The sequence below is a fragment of the Apteryx rowi genome, unplaced genomic scaffold (genome assembly GCF_003343035.1).
Source record: "Apteryx rowi isolate R43461 unplaced genomic scaffold, aptRow1 scaffold_248, whole genome shotgun sequence".
In the NCBI taxonomy this organism is placed as follows: domain Eukaryota; kingdom Metazoa; phylum Chordata; class Aves; order Apterygiformes; family Apterygidae; genus Apteryx; species Apteryx rowi.
Genome location: NW_020448841.1, coordinates 271,922 through 294,972, shown reverse-complemented (window position 1 = coordinate 294,972; position 23,051 = coordinate 271,922). Strand labels below are relative to the sequence as shown.

The 23,051-nt window shown below is 37.8% G+C and overlaps 1 protein-coding gene across 5 annotated transcripts in view; it reads left to right on the top strand.

The window, feature by feature from the left end:
• Positions 1-23,051, top strand: part of OSBPL3 (oxysterol binding protein like 3) — a 76,936-nt gene that overhangs the window by 46,167 nt on the left and 7,718 nt on the right. For 3 of the 5 annotated variants that reach the window (XM_026066800.1, XM_026066799.1, XM_026066803.1), the window contains 11 exons: positions 1,856-1,963; positions 4,945-5,079; positions 5,775-5,868; positions 9,460-9,710; positions 11,638-11,775; positions 14,459-14,522; positions 18,006-18,084; positions 18,543-18,687; positions 20,110-20,254; positions 20,945-21,071; positions 21,621-21,743. In XM_026066800.1, coding sequence (XP_025922585.1) covers positions 1,856-1,963; positions 4,945-5,079; positions 5,775-5,868; positions 9,460-9,710; positions 11,638-11,775; positions 14,459-14,522; positions 18,006-18,084; positions 18,543-18,687; positions 20,110-20,254; positions 20,945-21,071; positions 21,621-21,743 — 1,409 coding nt within the window. The remainder of the gene's footprint in view (positions 1-1,855; positions 1,964-4,944; positions 5,080-5,774; positions 5,869-9,459; positions 9,711-11,637; positions 11,776-14,458; positions 14,523-18,005; positions 18,085-18,542; positions 18,688-20,109; positions 20,255-20,944; positions 21,072-21,620; positions 21,744-23,051) is intronic. The other 2 variants (XM_026066802.1, XM_026066801.1) reach the window with 1 other exon arrangement.

The window sequence follows — 23,051 nt, the reverse complement described above, 5'->3', positions numbered from 1 at the left end:
TTTTTTTTTTTTTTTAATACATGCTTTTATTGTGGGCAGAGCTGTGTTCTCTTCCTTTAAGTCTACTCTGAATGACATCTGGCCTTCAGGTGCATACAACATAAGTAACCAGTACCAGAGTTTGCAGTAGAAGTTGTTTTTTCTTCTGATCACTTCTATTATAAAGCTATCAGGACACAAATTGTACCTCTTTCGGGACATGATGTTAGAGCTGGGTACATCCACAAGGTATAGAAAAATTGTTGAAGACAAGGAAAAGGTGTTATCATAAATGATTATCTGTTGGTGTTCTGTGGAGTGTTTGAGAGTGTCGATTTTTAAAAAATTGAGCCTGTTAATAGAAGTTGTTTTAATCCTCCCTCTCACCACCAAATGTGTGAGGTGGAACTCACCTATGAGCAAGACAGAATGATCTTGGCCAAAAAAGTATGGTTGCTACGCAACAAGTTTCAGCTGCAGTGAGCTACTGTAAGAGGAACGACCTAGAAGTTGGCTGTAGAGGAAATCCCTCTCCCAGGAGCAGTTGTTTCGGGCAGTCTCTGCAGACTTTCCAGTGCTTAAAGTTTCCTGCCTAATCCATCCTGTTTCTGAGACTGAGAAAGCATGCAGGAGTCTTAAGCACATGTCCAAAGTTTTCTTAAGCATGTTTTAGGTGACGCTAAATAGAACAGGTAATCTTGCCTCCTCTGTTTTACTTCAGCATGAAACCTGTATGAAGTCATGTTTTTAAGTGAAAAGAAGACATTCATTTATTATACAGTTTTATGATATTCTATATACTTGTATTAGTGTGAATGATAGGTTCCTTTTTGTTCGTAGGAGTGCCTCAGTTTTTGAACTGGAACAAAGAATGGGCTGTTTCACCTTTATCTGTAGAGATTTCTATTATAAAAGAAGTAATTTAAAGGAATACTTGCATATAATTTCAAAGCAGTAAAACATAAAATACTATTGCAATACGATATGAATATATAAATCATGTACAGGTGTAATACTAATATTTAAAATCATGTATTTGCATTTAATACAGTTGTGTCTTTCTTAGTGGAGGGGCAGGGGAAGCTACTTTTATTGATCTTAGCCATCTCCAAACTACACAGAGAAAAGCTACATGACTTTCCTTGTTTTCAGTTTGATCCCCAGAGCCTAATCACCATGTTCAGTGAAACTGGCCTTCTGCCATTGCTGGAATTTTGGGGAAGAAAATGTTCATCTTGTGTAAAGGTTATCTTTCACTCTTTCAAACTGCTTTCTCCATCCTCGTCTAGTCCAGTAGCACAGTGGAGGTTGCAGTGCAGCGGCAAAAGAAGAAGAAAACTTTGTTTTACAAATCGGTCCCAAATTAAACCTTATTTCTATGTCAGCAGAAGGCTGAGGGAACTGTCAGTACATCAGGTTGATGGGAAAATGAAACATATCTTTGGCTGGTGACAAGTATAAATTAACGGTGAGAGAGGTGAGGTTGGAGATTGAGGTAGGGGAAGGGTGCTGGAAATGAACCAAGATGCATAAAATGTGTTTATAACTTAATAAATCAGCTTGCAGAACCTGGTGACCTATAACAGTCCCATATTCCCAGTCTCTTAACTTGAAACGTCCAAGCTCTCTTTGGCTTTTGTTCTCTAGTTTTGTCTTTTCTCTTACACTGAACAAAATAGTTTTAATTTGAGAAGTAAGGAGCATGGTTTGAAGCATTTATAATAAACAATTTGCTGAACCAGTAAAAGCTTGTGTGGTGATGTTGGTGTTTTATACTGCACTTTAAATACTATTCTCCCCTTCTTGCACAATAAAGCCACTGTTCAAATTAGTTGAGAGAACTTCATAGCCCCAATATTTTTGTTAAATGTTCCAGGCAATAGCACAAAACACAGATCTTAAAGACCGGTTACGCAGAATACATGCCGAATCTATGATCCTTGATTCAGCATCTAATGCAAAATCAAGTCCAGATTTGGTGAAGGTGGGTATGGTTTTCCTCTTTCAGTGATGTCCATTACCTTAAGCCCCTACATCTAGACAGTGTTTGCATAGCTGCATCTTGTCTTGATCTTCATGTCTTCCCTGCAGTGTATTGTGTTAGCAAAAAGATCCTGCTTTCATGGTTATGAATCGTTTCAGATGATGCTTTATGTAATACTTAATTTTAAAGACTTTCCTTGTGAACAGTTTTCCCGAGCACACTTCCATTGCTTTTTGCTGCTGGCTCCTGTTTTCTCCCTCAGCTCCTGCCTGCTTCCCATTCAGCATGAACTAAGCTTCCCCCAGTGCTTCCTTGATGCCAGTTTTTCTCTCCACCTTTTTCCCATCTTAACTTTCAAGTTCTGTAATTCTTTCTGTTGCCAGCCTTAATACTGCTAGCCCAGAAGACTGGCTAACAGTGTGTCTCATTTAAGGTTTAGAAGCATTATTGGACACTTTTTTATAAAAGGAACAAAATAGTGAGATGTAGAGATAAGAGCTCTTTCAGCCATTTAGTTTTGTGTGTGTGAAAGCAGGGTGTCTTCTATATATCCAGTTAACCAGTTTGAGATAACGCTGATGTTCAGACAGTTTTTTCCCATAGTCACAGAATGCATATGAATATGGTGTATTTATATTCATGGCATCTAGATCTTAATGGTGTTAATGAGAGAAGCAAGAACTTTGTTTCTGATGGATTATCCCAAATGTTAACTCATACAGAAATTTCTGTTGTGCTTTTATTATAAATCTGTCATTAGAAGTTAAATGGATGTCATGTTTGTTTTTTTTTTCCCCATTATAATAAATTATTTTCTTTCATTTTTATAGAGAGTTTAGTCATTCAGTCTGTTCACTTCTTCAGCTTCTTTTAGTAGAGCTGGATTTTGGTCATACACTTTGGGGGGGGTAGCTGATCATTCAAATGACTTGTTCTTTTAACCCTGTGAGAATTTGAACAGTACTTACGCTGATAACTGGGGAAGTGTTAATGCGTTCTTTTTACTCTCAGCAGTTCTTTAGTTTCTTATTTAGTAGAAGTCCTTGTAATGACAGTAGATTATTTCTGAAACACATTCTGTACAATACATGCAGACATGCTAAAAATGCCTTTCAAAAGGTCCGTTAAGGGTTTCCTTCACAAATTCACCATGACATGGTTTTGGATGGAACTGAAGGGCAAAATGACTTATACTGAGCAAGTTTCAGCCTAGTAAGATTTGACTGGGAATATAGTAGTGCTGCTGTGAGGAAGACAGGGTCGCTACACAAAACTTGACTCCAACTGATCCATGATAGAGCTCTGAAAATTAAAGCACTATAAACAAGCTTCTCAAGTGTTTGCATTAGATAATGTTTAGTTTGTCTGTTGGGCAGCTTATGTTGTGGTTTATCATGCCAGACCTGGAGTAGAAAAGAAGACAAAATGAAACTCCCGTGTAAAAAATACAAAAATTTACTGTTCTTTTATGAGCCTTTTCAGATTAAAAGTAGTATTAGAAAGCACTCCCAGTAACAACAGTCACATGTATAAGATTTTTTTGACTGGTAGGCCAATGCCTTCCCACAGAAGAGGTTGAGGTTGCCTATTTTCTTGATGCTTTATCAAGAGTGCATAAGAAAAACAGCTTTTGTGTGCTGACAGTTTAGTTTGTTACTGTTTCACCATTAGCAGCACACACTAAATAGCATTCCATACTACAGGAAAATCTTTCTGTGGAAATTCCTCAAAAGAAGTTCCATCATGATTATAGACTGATCAGAATAAGTGTGATTTGCTCACTGTGTACGCTCTTCTGAAGGTAAAACACTACAATGTTCTATTAAATATAGGCAAGCTGGGACTGACTGATAAGGAGGAAAGAATGTATTAGAAGAGTGGAAATGGTGAAGTGTTAGATGTGTGAAAACTGCTGCAAGTGCACAAGTGAATTATGATATGTTATTACCAGTTAAGCAGATTAAGTCTTTTGTGGTGTCCTACAACCAACATTCATCCACTTGAAATGTATCCCTGCAAAATTATGATAGTGAGGGCAGTCATGCTCACTAGTTAGTAAATCATCTCATGCAGAATGAAGCTTGAGAGTAGCAGCTAATACACTCCTTTGGGCCAGCTGGCCTTTTTCTTCAGTATTGGTGGAGTTATCAGGGAAAGCAATAATGCACAATCCTCCCCAAATATTTTACTGCATTCACAGGATGAAACAACGAGTCTTGTGGCTCATTCCACCTTTGGTAGACCACCTTTTGAAACTGCTAATGCCAGCCATCTGTAGAGCACTTAGGGCTTGCATGGTAAAAGGTACTGAGATCTCCATGGTAGTCAAATACGACTGCAGCAACAAGAGCAATGCCATTTCTGTGGCTTTGGTAATATGCTGTTTCTGGTTAATAGGGAGTTGCTTCAGGTGTAGGTTTGACCTATTAACACAGCATGGAAAGTAGTCTAGTGGAGAAAGAGAGCTAGGAAAGCATTGCTGTTATATAGAAAGCTGCTTTGCTCCTCTGAATTTTGCATGCCACTGCACTGCAAACTTTGCATTAAGGGAGGAAAAGAGTAATTCATTTGCTGAGATTGGAAGAGAATCTGAATCTACTATGTAATATAAAGAGGCAGGAATTTTGCTGGTTTGGGGGATTTCTGGTGATACACTTGCATATAGCTGGCTAAACAAATCACTCATATAGCACTGCATTTTTACATCAGATTTTAGGAGGAAAATATACGTGCAGTGCCATAACTGATTTACTGAATGCGCATTGCTTTCTTCTTTCTTTTTTCTTCTTTTTGGTCTGTCTTTCCTTTATTTTTAGTTCCATCTTTGAAACACATGCTACCTCTCAATAAATTGCAGAGGACCATGTGCAATCTTCTCCCAGTGTTTTACAGCCCTTTAAGTTGCATAGCTGTAGGTTTGCATTCATAAATGCAAATCTGTGGTACTCTTCCTCTCAAAACTTTTTGTTTCTTTTAAACAGGAAAATTCAAGAGAAGAAGGCAGAGGTCTGGTTCACCAGATCTCCAATGAAAGCAGACTCTCTATTGCTGACTCTCTCACAGAATTTTTCGATGCACAGGAAGTCCTGCTGTCTGCTAGCTCTTCAGAAAATGAGGTCTGAGCACTAAGATTAGACATCGTTCTGATGTAATTCATTATCTACTACTTGAACTTTGGTCCTTCCGAGTGCTAATTGCAAATCAGATGACTGTCAGAACATGAAATCCTTTGAAAACTAGTACACCATGTGTATTTATTTGTTGCCATTTTATCTTCACAATAAGCTGTAATAAGTATTGTGGAGAAGTCTTAGATGCCCATTGAGGAAAATGTCAAACAGGTAGCTTGTGCATAATGTAATATGCAGATATTGTGTATATTGTACTGACTGCCTTGAGTTATCATACAGGTAGTTAAGAAATTGTATCAGAGAAATATATGTTCATACCTGTCTTTGTGGTAGCTGCAGGTTACCTTGAGGCTGATGACACGTATATTGAAACTTAACAGTCCATTTTATCCTCCCTCTAGGACTCCCTGAATATCTCAGATCTTGATAGGAAGAAAAACTTAGCTGTGGGGTCAAAGAAGATGAACTATCTTTTCACTGAAAGAATAGTTGAATTCATCAGTGATGGTGATCTCTCCCAAACTCAGTCTTGTCCTTTCAGGCCTGCTTAGTACTTTTCAGCAATACTGAAGCACAGTGTAAACAGTTCAAATCTGTTAATAGTTGCAGCTGAAATAGCAATTCTAATGTGCATATGGGGTTATTTTAATGAGTGCTTGCTTTCCCCACCCCACACTCAGGTATCAGATGATGATTCGTATGTCAGTGATATCAGTGACAATGTCTCAGAAGATAACCTAAGCAACGACATGGAGAATGAGAGGCAAACTTTAGGTAAGTTCAGTGTTTTGTTGTATTGTGTTCTGAGAGGGGTTTGCTTGTTTCTTTGGGGGTGTGTGTGTGTTTTTTTAATCTTTCTAGAAGTTGTGTGATATCACAGGTTTTGAGATGTAAACAGCCAGTGTTTTTTTCTTTTACAGCCTCAGATTGTTTTTGTACAGCATGGTCTGGCTAATCTGATTAACAGGACCAGGGCACAGTTGTTTAAGTAGAATGGTAGTTCTGTATCAATAGAGAAACACCTGTTTTCATGACTTCTCTGGTGCTGCTGCAACAACTTCTCAGTTTCTCTCATGGCCATGGGATTTTTTCTAAACTAGCAAACCGTAGCTGCTGCTTTTTTCTTCAAAAAGTAATTTTCTTTTGTCAGTCTGTGTTTTCAGTCTGCCATTTAACAACCGCATTCAAAGTTTTGTTGTTTTTAACAGAATTCTTAGTGTTTAAAGGAACACGAGAATAATTACACACCAGCAGGTCTGGTGTGTGGCCGTAAGACTTTTTCTTTGCATTTTTAATCATGCTATTCTTGTTAACAAAAGTACTTATTTAACAGTCTTGCTAATTGGAGATAGAAACAAAAAAGAGGGAGAGGAATTGGTCATAATATACTAATTAACTATGTTGCGCCTTCTTCTCATTTCTGCTGACTAGAACATTCTTTCCACTCTATCGATATATTTTATCTTCAATAATGCTGAACAGTGTTTTCTTACTAGCAGCTGTTTACCAGTCATCTTTAAGGAACAATGGATTCCTATGAGCACAGGCTAGTTTGAAGTGCCTGGAGATCTGTTGTATTTTGTAACTGTTTTAAAAATTAAGATTTTTTTTTTCCTTTGAAAGATAGGAAGGAATTCAGATTAACTTTGCTTGTGATCTGGACCTTAGAACATTGCATTAGTGTGGCTGTTCAGCTTCTGCTTCTTGTAATGGAGATTATCATAGAAGCTCTTCTGTATCAGCAGCCCCTCCACGCGCTTCTGGTAGCTGCTGTCTCTGTGCTTTGGACAACCTGCCACCTTTGGACAACCTGCCACTCCTATTAATAATCAAACTTGATACCTTTTTCCTACACGGGCTTTAGCTGAACCAGAATATATGGGATTATGATGAAATCCTCCAGCCACTGTAATAGAGAAGGTCAGACCAGATGATCATAATGGACCCATCTGGCTTTAAAAGTCCTTCAGTGTTGTTGCTGCCCGTTCGTCCCAACCCTTGCAAACCAGAACTGGATGGGTCTTTCTTTTTTTCTGGGGAATTGTGGGGGGAGAAAGGGGGATATTTATTGCATAGAAAACTTGGCATCTAAATAACTTCTCTGATTAACCTAACCACTGAGCAAGCACCAGAAACCTTAAAGGAGATTGAGAGCTGTGTGGTCTGTATCCCAGACAGGAACATTCCATTTAGGTGCATAGATGAATATAGTGTTAGGTTTTGAACCTCCTGCTGCATGCTCGAACCATGCACTTTTTTTTTTTTTAAGGCTTGTCATATTTTCTGTTGCGGTTGTTTCTATGCAGTGTCTTGCAGAACCCCTCTTCCGTGACTGGCAAATGGAGCCTCACCAGTTACCCCAGTTAATGGGCTGGTTCGGAATACATAATTAAGTTGATACGTATTCTGTGTGCAATTGGAAATTGTCAAAGGACATGGCCTAATCCCATTTCAGAGAGCTCTTTTGAACAAGAACAGATTATTAGCACTTATCTTCTTCCTCTTCAGATATCCCCTTACTCCTGAGGTGTCTAAGGAAACTTCCTTTTATATTTTTGGCCTCTTCTGGTATTGAATAAATTTTTCCAACAGGGAGGTGTAGAAGCCAACCTCTTGGAAAAGACATTCTTAACAGTATAGTTGTTTCAGGTAGGTTTTCTGGTTCATAATGCCTGTGGGCTTTTTATGCAAAAGGAAGATTTTGTAATGAAAATAGATTTGCAATAACTCAGTCACAGCAGATGTTAGAACTCTTGGTTTTGTGAGTGGCAGGAAAGATAGACAGTTCTTCCTCAAAACTTTGAGGATGCTGATTATACTTGAAAACTTCCCTCTGAGGTATTGGCTAGCATGCATGGCAGTGATAGGGAAGTAAGCCCTTGTGGTTATGTTCTTTGTCACTGTTGCAAGCACTGCTGGTATCTTGCTTGCCTCAGTGTATCAGTTGAGGAAATAATGGTCAAAATTGTGTGTTTAAGGGCAGTGATTCTTTGGGCACATTCCTTTGGGCAGGAGAACTGTGCTGCCCTATACTGTTTCCATCCCTCCAAGACAAAGCTGTCTGGGGAAAGCCATAAAAAGTTTTTCCTTGTGTTCAGGAAGTTCTGTCTGAACATGAGGAAAAACTTTTTTACTGTGAGGGTGACAGAGCACTGGAACAGGCTGCCCAGAGAGATGGTGGAGTTTCCCTCCTTGGAGATGCTCAGAAGCCGTCTGGACACGATCCTGGGCAACATGCTCTAAGGTGACCCTGCTTGAGCAGGGKGGTGTTAGACTAGATGATCTCCAGAGGTCCCTTCCAACCTCAACCATTCTGTGTGTGATTCTGTGCGTGCATGTATATGAGGGCAGGGATTGACTGACTGGGGCTATACCCAAAGTTCTCCAAATGGCAACTGATTCTAAGGCAGGAGCTTTCTAGGTGCTTCCACGCATGTAAAGGTAAAATATGTTGATGTAGTGGGGAGCATATTCCTCTCTGAAATGAGATTTATGTACAGCTAAGCAATATAATATTTTCAGGCCAATGCCTGTTTCAAGGGCTTGTAGCGCTGTTCTAATTGTGCCGCAAAGCATTTCATGGCATGCTGGAAACTATTTACTCTGCTCAGATTGCTTTGACATACCAACAAAGAGCTCAGCTATTCATGTGGCTATATGAGTCCTCCTTTTGGATCTTCAGCAAGCCCATAGCTCTAGAGTTGCTTCAGCTCTTCCACCTTTAAAACAGGTCACTTCTCCAATATATGGGTGTATCTAGATGCTAACACCACTAAAATTTTTAAAATGCTTAATACTATTAGGGCCATTGTAGAAAAGCCTGCATGTAAACCTGTGACACAGTAAATTTCCCTGGTAGGAGTGTTCAGATAAATAAGAAGAGATACACAGGAGATGTTTTGACACTTGGATCTGGAAGTTACACCTTGCTGTCTGAGAAGCATCAGTTTAATTGAAGCTCTGTCAAGGAGGGAGGTTTTATGTCGCTTAAATGTATAGGAAAATCTCTCTTTTACAAATAAGATAGTTAAAATATTTACTCTTTCAAATTCAACTGAAAGCCTGAGACTTTTCTTATAACCTTTAAGAGGAGGAAGACAAATTTTCTTTTAAGCACTTATGCTTCATTTGTACCTGGAATTTACATCAGTTAAAATTTATTGAAATTAAAATCTTGCTCTTAAATTTTACCATTTTATGGGAAGGTGTCTTCAAACCTCAAGGGAAATATTTGTATGAAGTGTGGGAGTGGAAGGAAGTTTTGACAGAAAAAAGGACTGTTTTGTCCCCTTTGCAAACATGCATTAAAATATCAACTATAAGTAAACACTGAATTGAATAATTTGTTTTGCCATTTCCTTTCAGACTGTATTTCTGAAAGTGGAATTGGATGCCATTCTAAACGGAGAACATGTTTACCAGCTTCATGTCCTAATACTAGTAACATCAGTTTATGGAATATCCTGAGAAATAATATAGGAAAGGATCTCTCCAAAGTGGCCATGCCTGTTGAACTAAATGAGCCGCTTAACACCCTTCAGCGTCTCTGCGAAGAACTGGAATACAGTGAACTGCTAGATAAAGCAGCACATACACCTGATCCATTTGAAAGGATGGTAAACATTTTATTCCAAATACTTAGCGGCATTGAATATTATCAGAACAGAGTACAAACATTCTGCCAAAGAAATTAAGATATTCTGTTCCTTTTTTTTTTTTTTTTCCAGCTGAGAGGCAGACTCTCCAAAGTGAACACTGGGATATAGCTTATGTGTCTGTGCATGCCTACACACGCAGTCTTTGATTCTTCTGCGTAATTTCTATTGCTTTAACAGGAAGTAACTCTTCTCAAGCACCTTACTGTCCTGCAAGGTTAAACAAAGAAGAAGTTTAGGTCTGTTTACCAAGTTTTCCTCTGTAAGATTAAAAACTTACAGCAAAAAGGAGGATTTGAACTACTATATACTTCCCTCGTGCATATGAAGGCCACAGTGTGTATGTACATAAAGAACACTGAATCTTCCAGCACTGTACCACTGTGATCTCTTTATATTAACAAGATGAGCTCCCTTGGTTTTATTAACTGGTTTGTGTGGTTTTGGGGTTGCTCTGAAATGTTCAGGATTTCAAAACTTAGCAATACCTGTATATATTGAATACAATAATGGTGTCATCTGCTGCCAATGCAGAATGCTGAATTCAGAATTTGGCAAATGGGCAAGGGAAAAATGCATTTCAGCTATGTTTTGCTTCCGATGTATAAGCCTGTAAATAAAGGATTAAAAGCTCTCTAAATTCTCTTAAATAAAAGTTATGGATTGTCCCTTAAACTGAATCAAATCTTTTCAGCTCAACATATCTTATGTTAAAATGAGGCTATTAATGAGGGTAAATAATTGTATTATAAATCCTGTTTGAGAAGACTCTTCTTCCTTTCTGACACTCTACAAGGATTATAATTCAGTGTCAATCAGATTAAATTGTGTCTTCATTTTCATTGTATGCAAATACAAGTCCTCTTCAGAGGACAGAGGGTGTGCCTCTTAATTGGATTTTTAGATACATAGCTTTTTTTATTCTTTTGAGAACATATGTTAAAAGAAAAAGGAAACAAGCAGCACTACTTTATGTGGAAGTGAAAACAAGCCTTTCTGCTTTTTCCTACTCCCAAGTTTTGGGAAACTGAGACTTAGGATGGAGTACTCTTTGCCTTGGAGGAATTCCCAAGGCAAAGATAGTTAGCTGCTGCATAGTGGTTGCAATAGCTTACTTCAGAATGACTCTTATGGAGTGAGTTTCTGAGGCCGAAAGGAGTGCATCTACACTTTCACAAGATGAGGAGAAGGGAATGAAAAGGGAGAAAAATGGTACAGAGGAGACATCAATCAAGGTCTGCTGAACAACCCCAAATTCTAATTCCTCACATTTAGGAATTGTGCTGAGCTCGCCGTAGTAATTTAGAAGGAACACCTTCATCTCAATCACAGCAAAGAAAAGTTTCGTTACTAGGTGATAGGCAGCATACAATAGACAAATGGCAGTTCAAGCTAATGCGTAAGCCATAGCAAACTTTGTGAAAACTCATCTGGTACTACTTGTGCCCTGTATAGAAAAAGGATAGCTGGTAGATCCATAGAATCGGGGACCATAACTGCAAAAGCCAGTTGTAATACAAAATCTTACAGTGGTTTCTAAGCTTTTACAGCTTTTTACTGTGTATATTTCACTTCTTCAGATGCTGTGTGGTTTTAAAGTGTTCAGAAATACCATTTTACGTTGATGATGTTTTTGTAGTGTTTGACGCTAACAATTTCATCATTGGACCCTTGAAAGGGCTGTCTGAAGTATAAATAATTCTGTAATATTTGAGTTAGTGCTTAACTTGTAGTAGGCCTACAGGTTTATTTTTCCATCTTTTGCAGACTACATAGAATCTGATGTCAAGTTAAGACTTTTTTTCTTTTTCCTCTGTAAAATCAGAATGTATAGTAAAAATGGTGTGTGGCTGTGGTTAATTAATCAAAATTCTGTGTATGTGTACAGGTGTACGTAGCTGCATTTGCAGTATCTGCCTATGCATCCAGTTACTACCGAGCTGGAAGTAAGCCCTTTAATCCTGTGCTTGGAGAAACCTATGAATGTATTCGTGAAGATAAGGGTTTCCAATTTTTTGCAGAACAGGTACTGTATACTACAATCCTTAAATTTACTGTTTGATAGACTGCTTAATTCTGAATGCATGGCTGGAATCCTCTGGAGTTAATAGGAAAATACAAAATTACTTTATAAAACCTGAGCCCAGCAAAACTCAAGGGACGTTGCAGAATTGTAAATAAATGAAATTGCTTCACTCTTTGAGGAAATAATCTAACTCTGGGATGTCTAACTCTGACAGTGAAGAAGCAAAGGCTGTCTACTCCAGTAACTGGATATCTTGGCAAGCAGAGTGCAGTTCCCCCACACAGAAATCTGAGCAGGGCTGTAAATAGCTTTCATGTTCTTGTCATGCTTTTTTATATGTTTAGGATCATTTAAAACATTGCATTATCTTCAGCTGTTTCATGTCGTCTTATATAAGAGTGAAATAAGAGTCAAACAACCAGTAATATTTTTCTGTAGCAACCTGAATCTTTCTCCTTCCTATCCAAATACTCTGTGGGCCATGCCTTTCAAATCTGGTACCACAGATTAGTAGTTGAAGGATGTATACAGCACATCAAGATCTGAGTGTTGCTCTAAATAATCCCCCAAAAGGAGAATAATTATGAAGTATGGGTGCAAAATACATAAACTAGCCAAGTTACCAAAATAACTAAGCTTGAGACATACGTTAAAAAGAGATAAAACTTAAATAATCTGATGTCTATCAGAATAAGAATGATTAAAAGCTATTTCATTCCATATAGACATAACAAAAAAATTACAAGAAGTGGGGTGGGCAGGGTTGCATAACCTTGAAATTTGATCAGAGAAAGCCTATAAGAGGCTTCCATTAGGAAATTAAGTTTTTTGACAAACTCTGAAGATAGAACATGATGTACAAGACGTTATACAACTGACAAAAGAGAGTGCTGTGTGATCTTTCCCTAGTCTCAGGAAATGAGTCCCTGGCATAAGTAAAATAAGAAAAAAAAGCAAAATAGGAAGGGCAAGCACCGAATTTTAAAGTTACGGTAACATGGCCGATTCTTCACTATGTTATTCTAATTCTAAGATGATACGTAGAGCACCAGAGTTATCCTCATAACAACAAATTAGGGTAACAAAGTGACAAAGCATGGTAGTGAATTTAATGTTAATTTGAATGAAAGGAAAAGATTTTCCCCTGAATATTGGATAAGTCAGTGCAAAGACTACTCTTTCTAAAGAGGAATTTTAAAACACTGGGGGCTTGGGCTGTTAATAACTATTGTTCTAGTATGTGCAATAAAGGACATTTAAGTTAAAAGGTGGTAAAGTTAGCATATTAATATGAATGGAGGAATACTAGGAAGGGAGGTCTGTATACGAGGAAGGAAATTTCATGCAGCTTGCAAGCATTAAACCTTTTTCTTTGCATCAGAAACTGTTGCTAATTACTTGTTTAAGCAAGCATTTTGATGCTTGCTGTAGATAACCTGTAGTGTATATAGTCAGTATGTAATCCATGTAATATGCAAAATGTATAAAATAGTGGGGATTCCGTTCTCTCCCTAGAGTGAGTTTGGAACAACCCTACTTTATCTCCATGAGTTTACTCTGGAATTGCAGCAGTTTAAGTGAGAGCTATGTTTAACCCATTGAATTATAGTGACATCTGGGGTTAATCTGGGTGAAGTAAATGAGAGAGATACAGTGTTGCCCTGGGTAAATTAGGACATAACAGAGTAATTAGGACTGTGGGTTTTTTTGTTTTGTTTTTGTTTTGTTTTTAACCAACTAGAGGTTGTTAAGACCTGGATGCCTGTGGAAAAACGCTTGATAACAAATTTGCAAAATGGGTAGCAAAGAAGAAAGTGAAACTGCATTTGAGCCATATATGCAATTAAGAAATGAAATTCAAAGTAGGAAATAGCAACTCTCCTTGAAAATTAAGTTGTCTTTGTCAAAAGAACAGTAGGCATTGCATATCAAAGAGTTGGTCCAGGTCAGTTCTTAGTCATGTTCACCCAGAAGAGAGAATGGGCGGCCAAGAAAGCTGGCTGCTTCWGCTTTATGTGGTCACTTTATCATTTACTGTTTTCTTTTAATAGTCTGCATTGTGTTTTTATTTGCTTATTTACTGTTCTTACTTTGCTATTTTGGTGGTAGCCCTCATTCACGTATGTGCTATTACCCAAAGCTGATCAAAATGCTTCAAGTTCCAGACTAGAAAAAATGTCGGGTGTTGCTATCACAGTAGTAGCTGATGTTGGATGGAATTTCCTGGTCTAATTTCTCCACCCTTGGACCCCTCAGAGATGCTGAGTGCTGTCCTCTCCCTCATAGTCAGAGGGATTTGTGGTTATTTATTGTACAGAAGAACTTGGCCCTTTGTTTCTTTACTTCTGTGTGTTTACAGTGCAACTTCTACTAGTATATGAGTGGGGCCCTAAGGCTAAATATAATTATCACATTCAAGACAACGTACAAAATAAATAGTTAAATTATCACTTGAAAAAAAGAGACCTTTTTAAAATAAAAGTGCTTCCCGTTTCTTTCAAGCCTTCTTAGGCCTCAGTAACTTATTAATCTTGCTGGCTCCCCCTTCAGGACACAACTGCAAAGGGAAAGTAAGTGTTCAAATTGTAAATGCCTTTTATGAAAAATAAAGGAGAAAAAAACAAATAACTGTTCAAGTGTTAACATGTCTGTCTTTTTTTCTCCTTTCATGTCTTGCTATTAGGTCAGTCACCATCCACCTATTTCTGCATGCCATGCTGAATCTGTGAATTTTGCTATTTGGCAAGGTAACTCTCCAGTCCATCTTTTACTTTTACAGCCTTAATAATAGTTTCATTGTATGTCTAATATGAAATATCTAGAAGCTGGGAAAAGGTGAACTTTCCTAATTGTTTAAATCATATCAGAATGGCTCTAAGAAATCCTAGCCTTTACTTACCGGCATGCTTTTTGCCTGGATTTTCTGCCATTACAAAACTTTATAAGTCTTTCATAACATTAAATAATCATTCTTTTCATGTACAAATATCTGCATTTCTTGAAATCTTCTGAAATATTTTCTCTGCAGTTTGTTTTTTTCTTTTGTTTACTAGAGAAGAGTTGAACCTCATGCTATTAAAAAAAAAAAAAAAAAAAAGCCTAACTACCTAGAATAGAGTTTGAAAAACTACAAGTTAAATCCTGAGTCCTGACAGGTATTGCAATCCTGTTTTGAAAATAATTTCCCAAAAATGTGTATAACAGGGACAAATATATTTACTGTGACTTTCTCCATTAGCATTATTACAGTATGGTAAGATTTTGTACTAATGAACTACTAACATTCAGTCTTTTAAAAAAAAAAATACATTGGAGTTTTGTTTGCTGTGTAATTCTAGTGAAGATGTCATCCAGTTACAATATCTATGTGGTTAGGTATTTTTAGAGCATTCACAGAACATAACCATGCCTTTTGACGGACTTTAAATCCTTCAGCCAGAGTTTTGTTAATTCACAATGTAGCTGTGTTATAACCTTTAATTTTGTTATGATTGACTCTGCTCACTTTAGTATAGTTACTGTGGCTGGAGCCATACTGAACAGAAATCAGACCTCTCTTCTTAGTCTGGATTTCATTATTCAACATAATTCTCTGCTCTGTAAAATACAGGACAGGAAACCTTTATTCTTGGTCAAAAAGTAGAGATGACCAAAAATTTACTCAGTAACTGAATACTGTATATACAAGACTAGATATATAATAAAAACTAAATATAATAACTAAATAAAATATATATAAATATAATAACTAAATAAAAACTAAATTTAACAAAAACTAAAGAGACTTATTTATTAACAGATCTTGAAAACTGATCTGTCAACTGTTGTAACATGCATTTAGAGAACAAGGTTCTTCTGTAAAGATGAGAGCTGAGTATCTGAGCAAGGAGAATGAGAATCTGAGGTCTGCTCTTGATGCCCCAGGAGACTGAGTCAGGGTACAGCAGTTCTTTTAAAAAAAATAAAATAAAATAAAGAAAAAAAAAAAGCGGCTAGCTGAGCTTGACTGATTTCTCTCCCCACAATAAAAAGGCAATTTGTAAATGCTGTGGTTCTTGCAATAGGGCTATCTTAACTTAGATTGGAAAGATTAACGTTAAGTTAATCCTAAAGGTAGCTCATCAGTGAGGCAAATTCTCTCTGGGTGCAAATATCTTTTTGCTTACCATACAATATCATCTGATGAAAAAAGTCAGACCTCAGCTGCATTGCCAGAGGTGCAAAATTTCTACATGCCTCACTGCATCTAGGAATGCTGCAGGGTAGAGGTCAGAGATGGGATTTGTATTTGCTCTGTAATTTTAAGAAGCTGTCACCGTACTTAAACGAAAGGCTCCTGGGATTCAGATGTTCTACTGTATCTGAAGAAATTAAATGCAATTAATACTTATGTCTGTCTTCTATAAAATACTTCTGTGGGTTTTCTTTTTCTCCTTTTCCTGATAATGCTGTCGTCCCATCACATGCTGACCTTAGTTCCTCCATCTCAGCATTCAGAAATCTCTTGATCATCTCTAGTGAGCCAGAAGGCTGGGTGCTGACAGGGGCAGTTATTTTGGAAACTGGTTTTTGTGCCTTGTGAAACTGACCCTATTTTTTTCCGTGCTCATTTGCAGAGGAGGAGTGTGGATACATGAACAATAGAAATTTAAAATAGAAAGTTCCAGCTATTTACAGTATCTGCACCTGAATTGGTCTGGGCATAGTTTTGAAATAACTGTTCACTTTCTTTTTTTAGCTGTCCTAAAATTTTTGGATTATCAAATTACGCACTGGTTCCCAAGATTCCAGTGTACTGCTCGCCGTGTGGCAGTCTTGCCTTTTCTGAGAACGTAGAACATACACAGGCTGCTGCAATTCAGCAGTTTGACCCTCTGCAGTGTGTGTGTGTGTTCTTGACCTCTCTTATTACCTAGTGGTAGATATTTGGAGAATGTTGACCTGCTGTTTATTCTGTGTTGAAATAGTTATGTCGCTTAGTCTTTATTGATTTTAATCTTGCTTTTGCCCTTTCTTTTCCATCCGCTACAGAAGAGAAAGCTAGTACAGAATTTGGCAGAATGCCTTCATAGTCAAGGCAGTTTTGGACCTCTTATCGTACAGTATAGGAATCACAAACAAATTTCTTTCACCAAAGATGCTAATACAGCATAAACCCACCAAACTAAACAGAAGGCCCTTTTCTGAAGGGATAAGAAAAGAATCATTTTTCTGTTAGGAATTCTCCCCTATGTCCCATTCCCTCGCCTTTGCAATGGTAGGCAGCTCAGTGGCTCAGCCCTGTCACTGTCACTTATGTACTGCGGAGATGTGTACTCTCCTAACTGCAGTTTGAGCGTCCGTGTCGCAGCCAGAGTAACAGCTTCCTCCCCACAGTTGCATGGGACACAGTGTTTTGGTTTTCCTTGTGTATTAGTACTAGCACCTTTCTGAAACTAGAGATGAATTGTTCCCTCATTCTCAGATTAGACAGGGAAGGGAGTTGGAGTTTCTAGTGTCTAGTACAGCAAGGATGCCATCCCCCAGGCTCTGAAGGTGCTATAAAAGCTACTGCCTGATTATTTAGCCTGATTTAACTACACCCCTTGTGTCATATTTCTCTGCCCATGTTTATTTCACTTCCAGGTGTTTTTGATAACTTAACTCCATTCAAGTTTAGGCAAATTTATGGAGGGGTTTTCTTCATTTTCTCTTTTGGAGAAAATTACGTGAGACTTGGGCAGCTCTTTCTGTGATTCAAACCAGATTTTAAAAGGCCAGTTACACTTTCAGGGGAAATTGGACTAAAACCCTCTTCAATTTCTGCCCTTTGAATCATTCTCTTGCTTTTTTATTGCAGATGTTTTTAGGTGGTATATTTTTGTATCTGAAATTCTGCTTTTGTTTTTGGAAATGTCTGCATTCATTCACCAGCACTATTTGAATTGCAGATGAATGTATAATGCCTATAAATAGCTTATTCAAATTCCACTCTTTTGAACAAGTTTTTAACAGAAGTGTCTTTTCTTAAACTTTTGATGCCTCTTTTTTTGTTTTTTTTAATAACCAGTAATGTAATGAAAAAATATGCAACCATTCAAAGGTCCATAGCATTACTTTGAACACTTTATTATGTTGTACTTTGTTATTTTGCATTTTCTTGAGATGAAATGGAGCACAGAAATAGATTGATTCACTGGTGCCTATGACTAAACATGGCCTTTTCCCCCCCCGCCCCCCTCTTGTTTCAGATGTAAGATGGAAAAACAAATTCTGGGGAAAGTCCATGGAAATTGTTCCAGTTGGTACAACACATGTAACTCTGCCAGCGTGAGTGGTGCAATAGCACATTCCTGTATACACATGTGCACACACAGACACTACTTTTACCCACATAAGAACAAGCTGTACAGTGCCATATTAGACCTTTGGAAGAATAAGTGATTATGAAATTTCCCCCCCCCTTACTTTAACAGTAGCATTAACTCTTCCAAAGGTTAAAAACAAAAGATAAAATAAAATTAGAATGATTAGAATGATTGCTTTTTAGAAACTTAAGCTTGTAAAGAGGGGCAGAGAAACTGAGAGAACTGAATTCAAGATTGGAGTTTACAGCAGAAGTAAAAAGGGGTTTCTAGGAGGCAGGATTTATTTGGGACAAGAACAGTGAGGCATTCAAAAAATTGTATTATTATTATTAAGTAGAATTCTTTGCAGATCTTTTCCTAAGCTAATGTGCTAGTTTAAACATGGCATGAGACTTCTCTCTTGTATATAATTTCTTCCAGCTTTGGAGACCATTATGAGTGGAACAAGGTGACATCTTGCATCCATAACATCTTAAGTGGGCAAAGATGGATTGAACACTACGGAGAGATCATCATCAAAAATCTTAACGATGACACTTGTAACTGCAAACTGACTTTCATAAAGGTGACTTCCAGTAACCACAGCAATGTTGGCAGTACCCTTTCTAACAGGCACAGCACTGGGTGGATGCTGTCTGCTGAAGCAGAGTACAACTGCTTAAAAGCTGTGTTTTCTTATAGTTCTCCTATAATTACCTCTGATTCTTTGTGAGACTTTAATGCTGAAGGAACTGCAACTCACTAGGTAGAGCCAGGCAAGAAAGAAAAGCAACAGCTTTTTCAGGTGATTCCAGTCAAGGTGTAGAACAGTATAAGGAGGGAAAGGAAGAAATATCATCAAACACCTATATTTGTGTTTGAATAGAGAGATACGCAAAGATGTCTACTGGCAGTGGTCTACTACATGCCTCCTGCTGATGGATTGGCATGTGCTCTGGATGCATTTGTGCAGCAGCTGTCGAACCAGCCCTTGCACAGATGCTTTGCTAATGGGGGAGCCCGTGCTCTTTTCTAGCCCTTTCCATGTACCTGAAGGAGCTTAACTGAGGGGTTTTGTAGTTGTTGCTGTTGTTCAAAACTTCTGCTTTGGTACCAGGCATCAGACATGACATCCTGAAGAAATTCCCTTGAAAACTGAAATTAAAATTAGTTTGGCAGTAGATTAAATGACTTCTTCCTAGTAAAGGGAAATCAGCTGGAAACCTAAAATGATGCCAAAATTTCTCACCTGAAAAATAGTTTCACACAACATGCTAGGCGGCTTGTTTTAATCCGAGTTTTCCAAATCAGATTGCTGGAGCAAAGCTGTGCTTTTCATAGCTTGTGTCTATGTCATCTGCTTCTAAGTACTCCAGCATACACCTACAGCATGGCACACTCAGCAGCAGAAGGAAAGTTAATATCATTTTTGAACAGTTCCTTTTCTTATTACTTATTTGCTTTCCTGAATATTTTGTACTTTGTAACAATCACTGAAGTGATTTCATTTTTCTCCAAATACTTAGTTGAAAGTACTGTTATGTTTTTGCAGAGTTGCAGTGGATGTTGGGAGTTCAAATTTTAAAGACTGAGAGACTGCAGATATTTATACCTTTGATATTATAAATTGGCTAAAGTGCAGATTACTTTGAATATCAGTTGTTTCTCAGTTCTTCTTCTTCCTCTTCTTCAAATTGGGGGAGAATGTAGATAAATAAGTTGGGAATCAGTGTTATTTGTCACTGGGCAAATATGAAAGTTGGCTATGCTTCATCCAGTACTGCCCCTAAAAAAGGCAAACAAAATAGATATGTTTGTCAACATTAGCATTTTAATGCGCTGATTAGTAATACTAAGAGTAGTTCTCTGTACATTGTACCATAATTCACGCCTAAAGGAGTAGTTTTCATTTCAGAAAACAGGCTACAACAAGGTGCTACTCACATGATAAAATCATTCACACTTAGTCTTACGCACCTTTTTYCCCCCTTGTTCTTTTTAATTCTAGGCAAAATATTGGAATCCAAATGCACATGAGATTGAAGGAAGTGTCATGGATAAAACTGGAACAGTTGTGCATCGAATTTTTGGGAAATGGCATGAAAGTTTATACTGTGGGACTTCATCCTCTTCAAACTGCATATGGAGAGCGAGTTAGTGATCAGAATGGTTGATGTACAAAATTTTAAATCTGCTTGAGAATAAACATGCTATCTGTTTTCATCTTGTTTATTAGGCCCCAATTTCTTATTATCTCTATGTGGAAAAATTAGATTTTTGTCAAGCATTTAATATGTAGGCCAGAAGAATAAACCATTTAACTTAATAATACTGAGATAACTTCATCCCATGTCCTTCTGCATTTTCCCCATTCTCGCTTGATTGGGGATATCACTTTCACATTTGCATGTGAAGGGTGTATTGAGGACTCCAAAAAGGGAGGGAGGGGGCACTTTATTTTGTAGAGAGCTGCAGCTGATTTCTTGTATTAAACACTGGAGAATACCCCACAAAGCTCAACTCTGTATTGTGAGCCATATCTGAACTTCACCCAAATCCATGGGGGTTTGCATCTACTGTAGTTTGAAAAAGCACTGGGGTGGTACCATGCACTTCATCACAGTTTTGCTGTGGTTCAACTGAGAAAACAGAAATCTGTTTTGATGTGGTGCATCAGAGCAGATTTTCTCTTTTGTCACAACACTATTAAATACCTTTTATTCCCCCAAAATCAAGACTCTGGCTCAAAGAGGTGAACAAATGACAGAGGGGAAGTTTGGAAGGTTCCTTCTAAAGATGAAAGCATTTAATTGGAATTCCGAATGTACTTTTTTCTTCTGTAGATCCAATGCCTAAGGATTATGAACAGTGGTATGGATTTACTCAGTTTGCATTAGAGTTAAATGAACTGGACCCGCAAACTAGACCATTACTACCATCCACTGATACACGTTTTAGGCCAGACCAAAGGTAAGAAGTTTTCCTTCTTAAACATCTTTCTCAAATATTGTTTTAAACTTCTGTACACTCACTTTACCTCAAGCTCAGACTATCCTGAGTGGATACTTGCAGTGTGTTTCCATTTCTGTATTAATATGCATCTGAAACGGACATTTTAATCGCTTACCAAGAGCTGGTCTACTCCATATGGATCAATATTTTCAAGAATTGATTTTTGGATGTTTCAGTTTCCAGACAACTGCCTTTTAAAAGGTGCTAAATCTTTTCAGGTTTTGGCTGTCCAGCATACTGTGTTTGAGTAGCCAAAAACTGAGGCACTTGAAATTCCTTTCTACCGTAGAATTTCTGCTGCTTCTAACTTTAGAGGAAAAGAATCTAATATAAAAATTACTTTGAGCTTGTTATGTGAGTTGTTGTCTGCAGATGTAGTTGTTTACTTTTCAATTACTATGAACTACCTGCCATAAAGGCTAAATTCTGGAGCTCCAGGGCACGTGACAAAGATGGGGGACTGATGGGAAGCACCGATCGTGTTTTCTATCACTGCTGGTGCTACAGGTTTCTAGAAGAAGGGAATATTGAAGGAGCTGAAATGCAAAAGCAGAGGATTGAGCAACTACAGAGAGAGCGACGGAAGGTTCTGGAAGAAAACAATCTGGAGCATCAGCCTAGATTTTTCAGGTACTATATAATGATTAGCATGTACTATCATGTTTTGAAATTTGCATTATAGTTCTGGTTCTAAATTGCGACAGAGTGGGCTCCATTTTTTTCCAGTTTTCTTTTACATTCTTGGGGTTTTTTTGTGCCTTGGCAATGTGAACACTTCAAACTTGGTTAAAACTAAGAATTATATATTGCCTTCCTACTAGTGCATCCCTGAATTTCTCTTTAACTTCTGCCTTGAAGACAAATGGGATTTGGTCTAAGCTTGAATTAGCCTGGGCATATGCTAATGTAGCATCTTTCTTTCCTTCAGACAAGGCGAAGGGGGGATGGATTTAGCTTAATAACCTTTGCTGAACTCCCACTGAATTCTGTGGGATTGCCTTGCGCAGCACTTTGCAGAATTGCAGCCTTTCATTTCCAGGGCTATTTTTGAACGTGTTCCCCCTTATGTAATGAGGAGAGAATTATGATTTAGAGGACGCTATTTTTTCCTGTTGTAAATCAATTAACATTTGAAGAGGGCTTCTGCCATCAAAAGGTAAAAGTGAATGCTAGCGATCACATGGGTTTTAGCCCTCCAGCTTTTCTGTTTGGGATCCAGTGAGAGAGCGGGAGACTAGATGAATGGGTCTGTGTTGCAGTTGACAGATCTGAGATCCTACTTTTTTCTGGGTAGATGCTGTACTTCTGAGGAGCAGGACTCTGAGAAACACAGAAATGTTTAACATGGGTGCAAAAAAGAAATAACTCAAAGCCACTCATCTAGAACTCCTTTTGCTTTGTGCCCCTTCAAAAAGTAAAAAAAACTCGCTATAAATTTACATCAAGACCATGGAGCAGCTCAGGTCTTTGGGTGTGTGAGAAGCTGGTGAGCTAACTCACCACAGCTACTAAAGAGAAGCAAACTTTGCTTTCAGCAGACTAAAAGGATAGAAGCGAAGTCTAATACTGTATAATTGTATATTCACAATAAAGATAGAAGGATGCTCTTTGAAAAGTGAAATTTGTGCTGTAGATTTAAATAATAGAATAAACACTTCTAGTTACTATGTAGCAAAAGTGTTACGCAGTGCCAGAGTAGATATGAATTATACATTTTCCTTTTGATTACAGTGATTTCTGTCTTCTACAAATCATAAGCTTGATATACTTAAAAGAATAATTTGCTGTTGTGCCAAAAATGTGGTACACCAGATTAAAAGCAGACTGTTTCCTTCAGGGCACAGTACCTAGTGCAATGAGCCCTACTGCTTTACTGAGAACTGTAAGGCTTTCTTTATGCAGTGAACGTGATGAGTCATCTTTGGAGAGGAAAAAGGA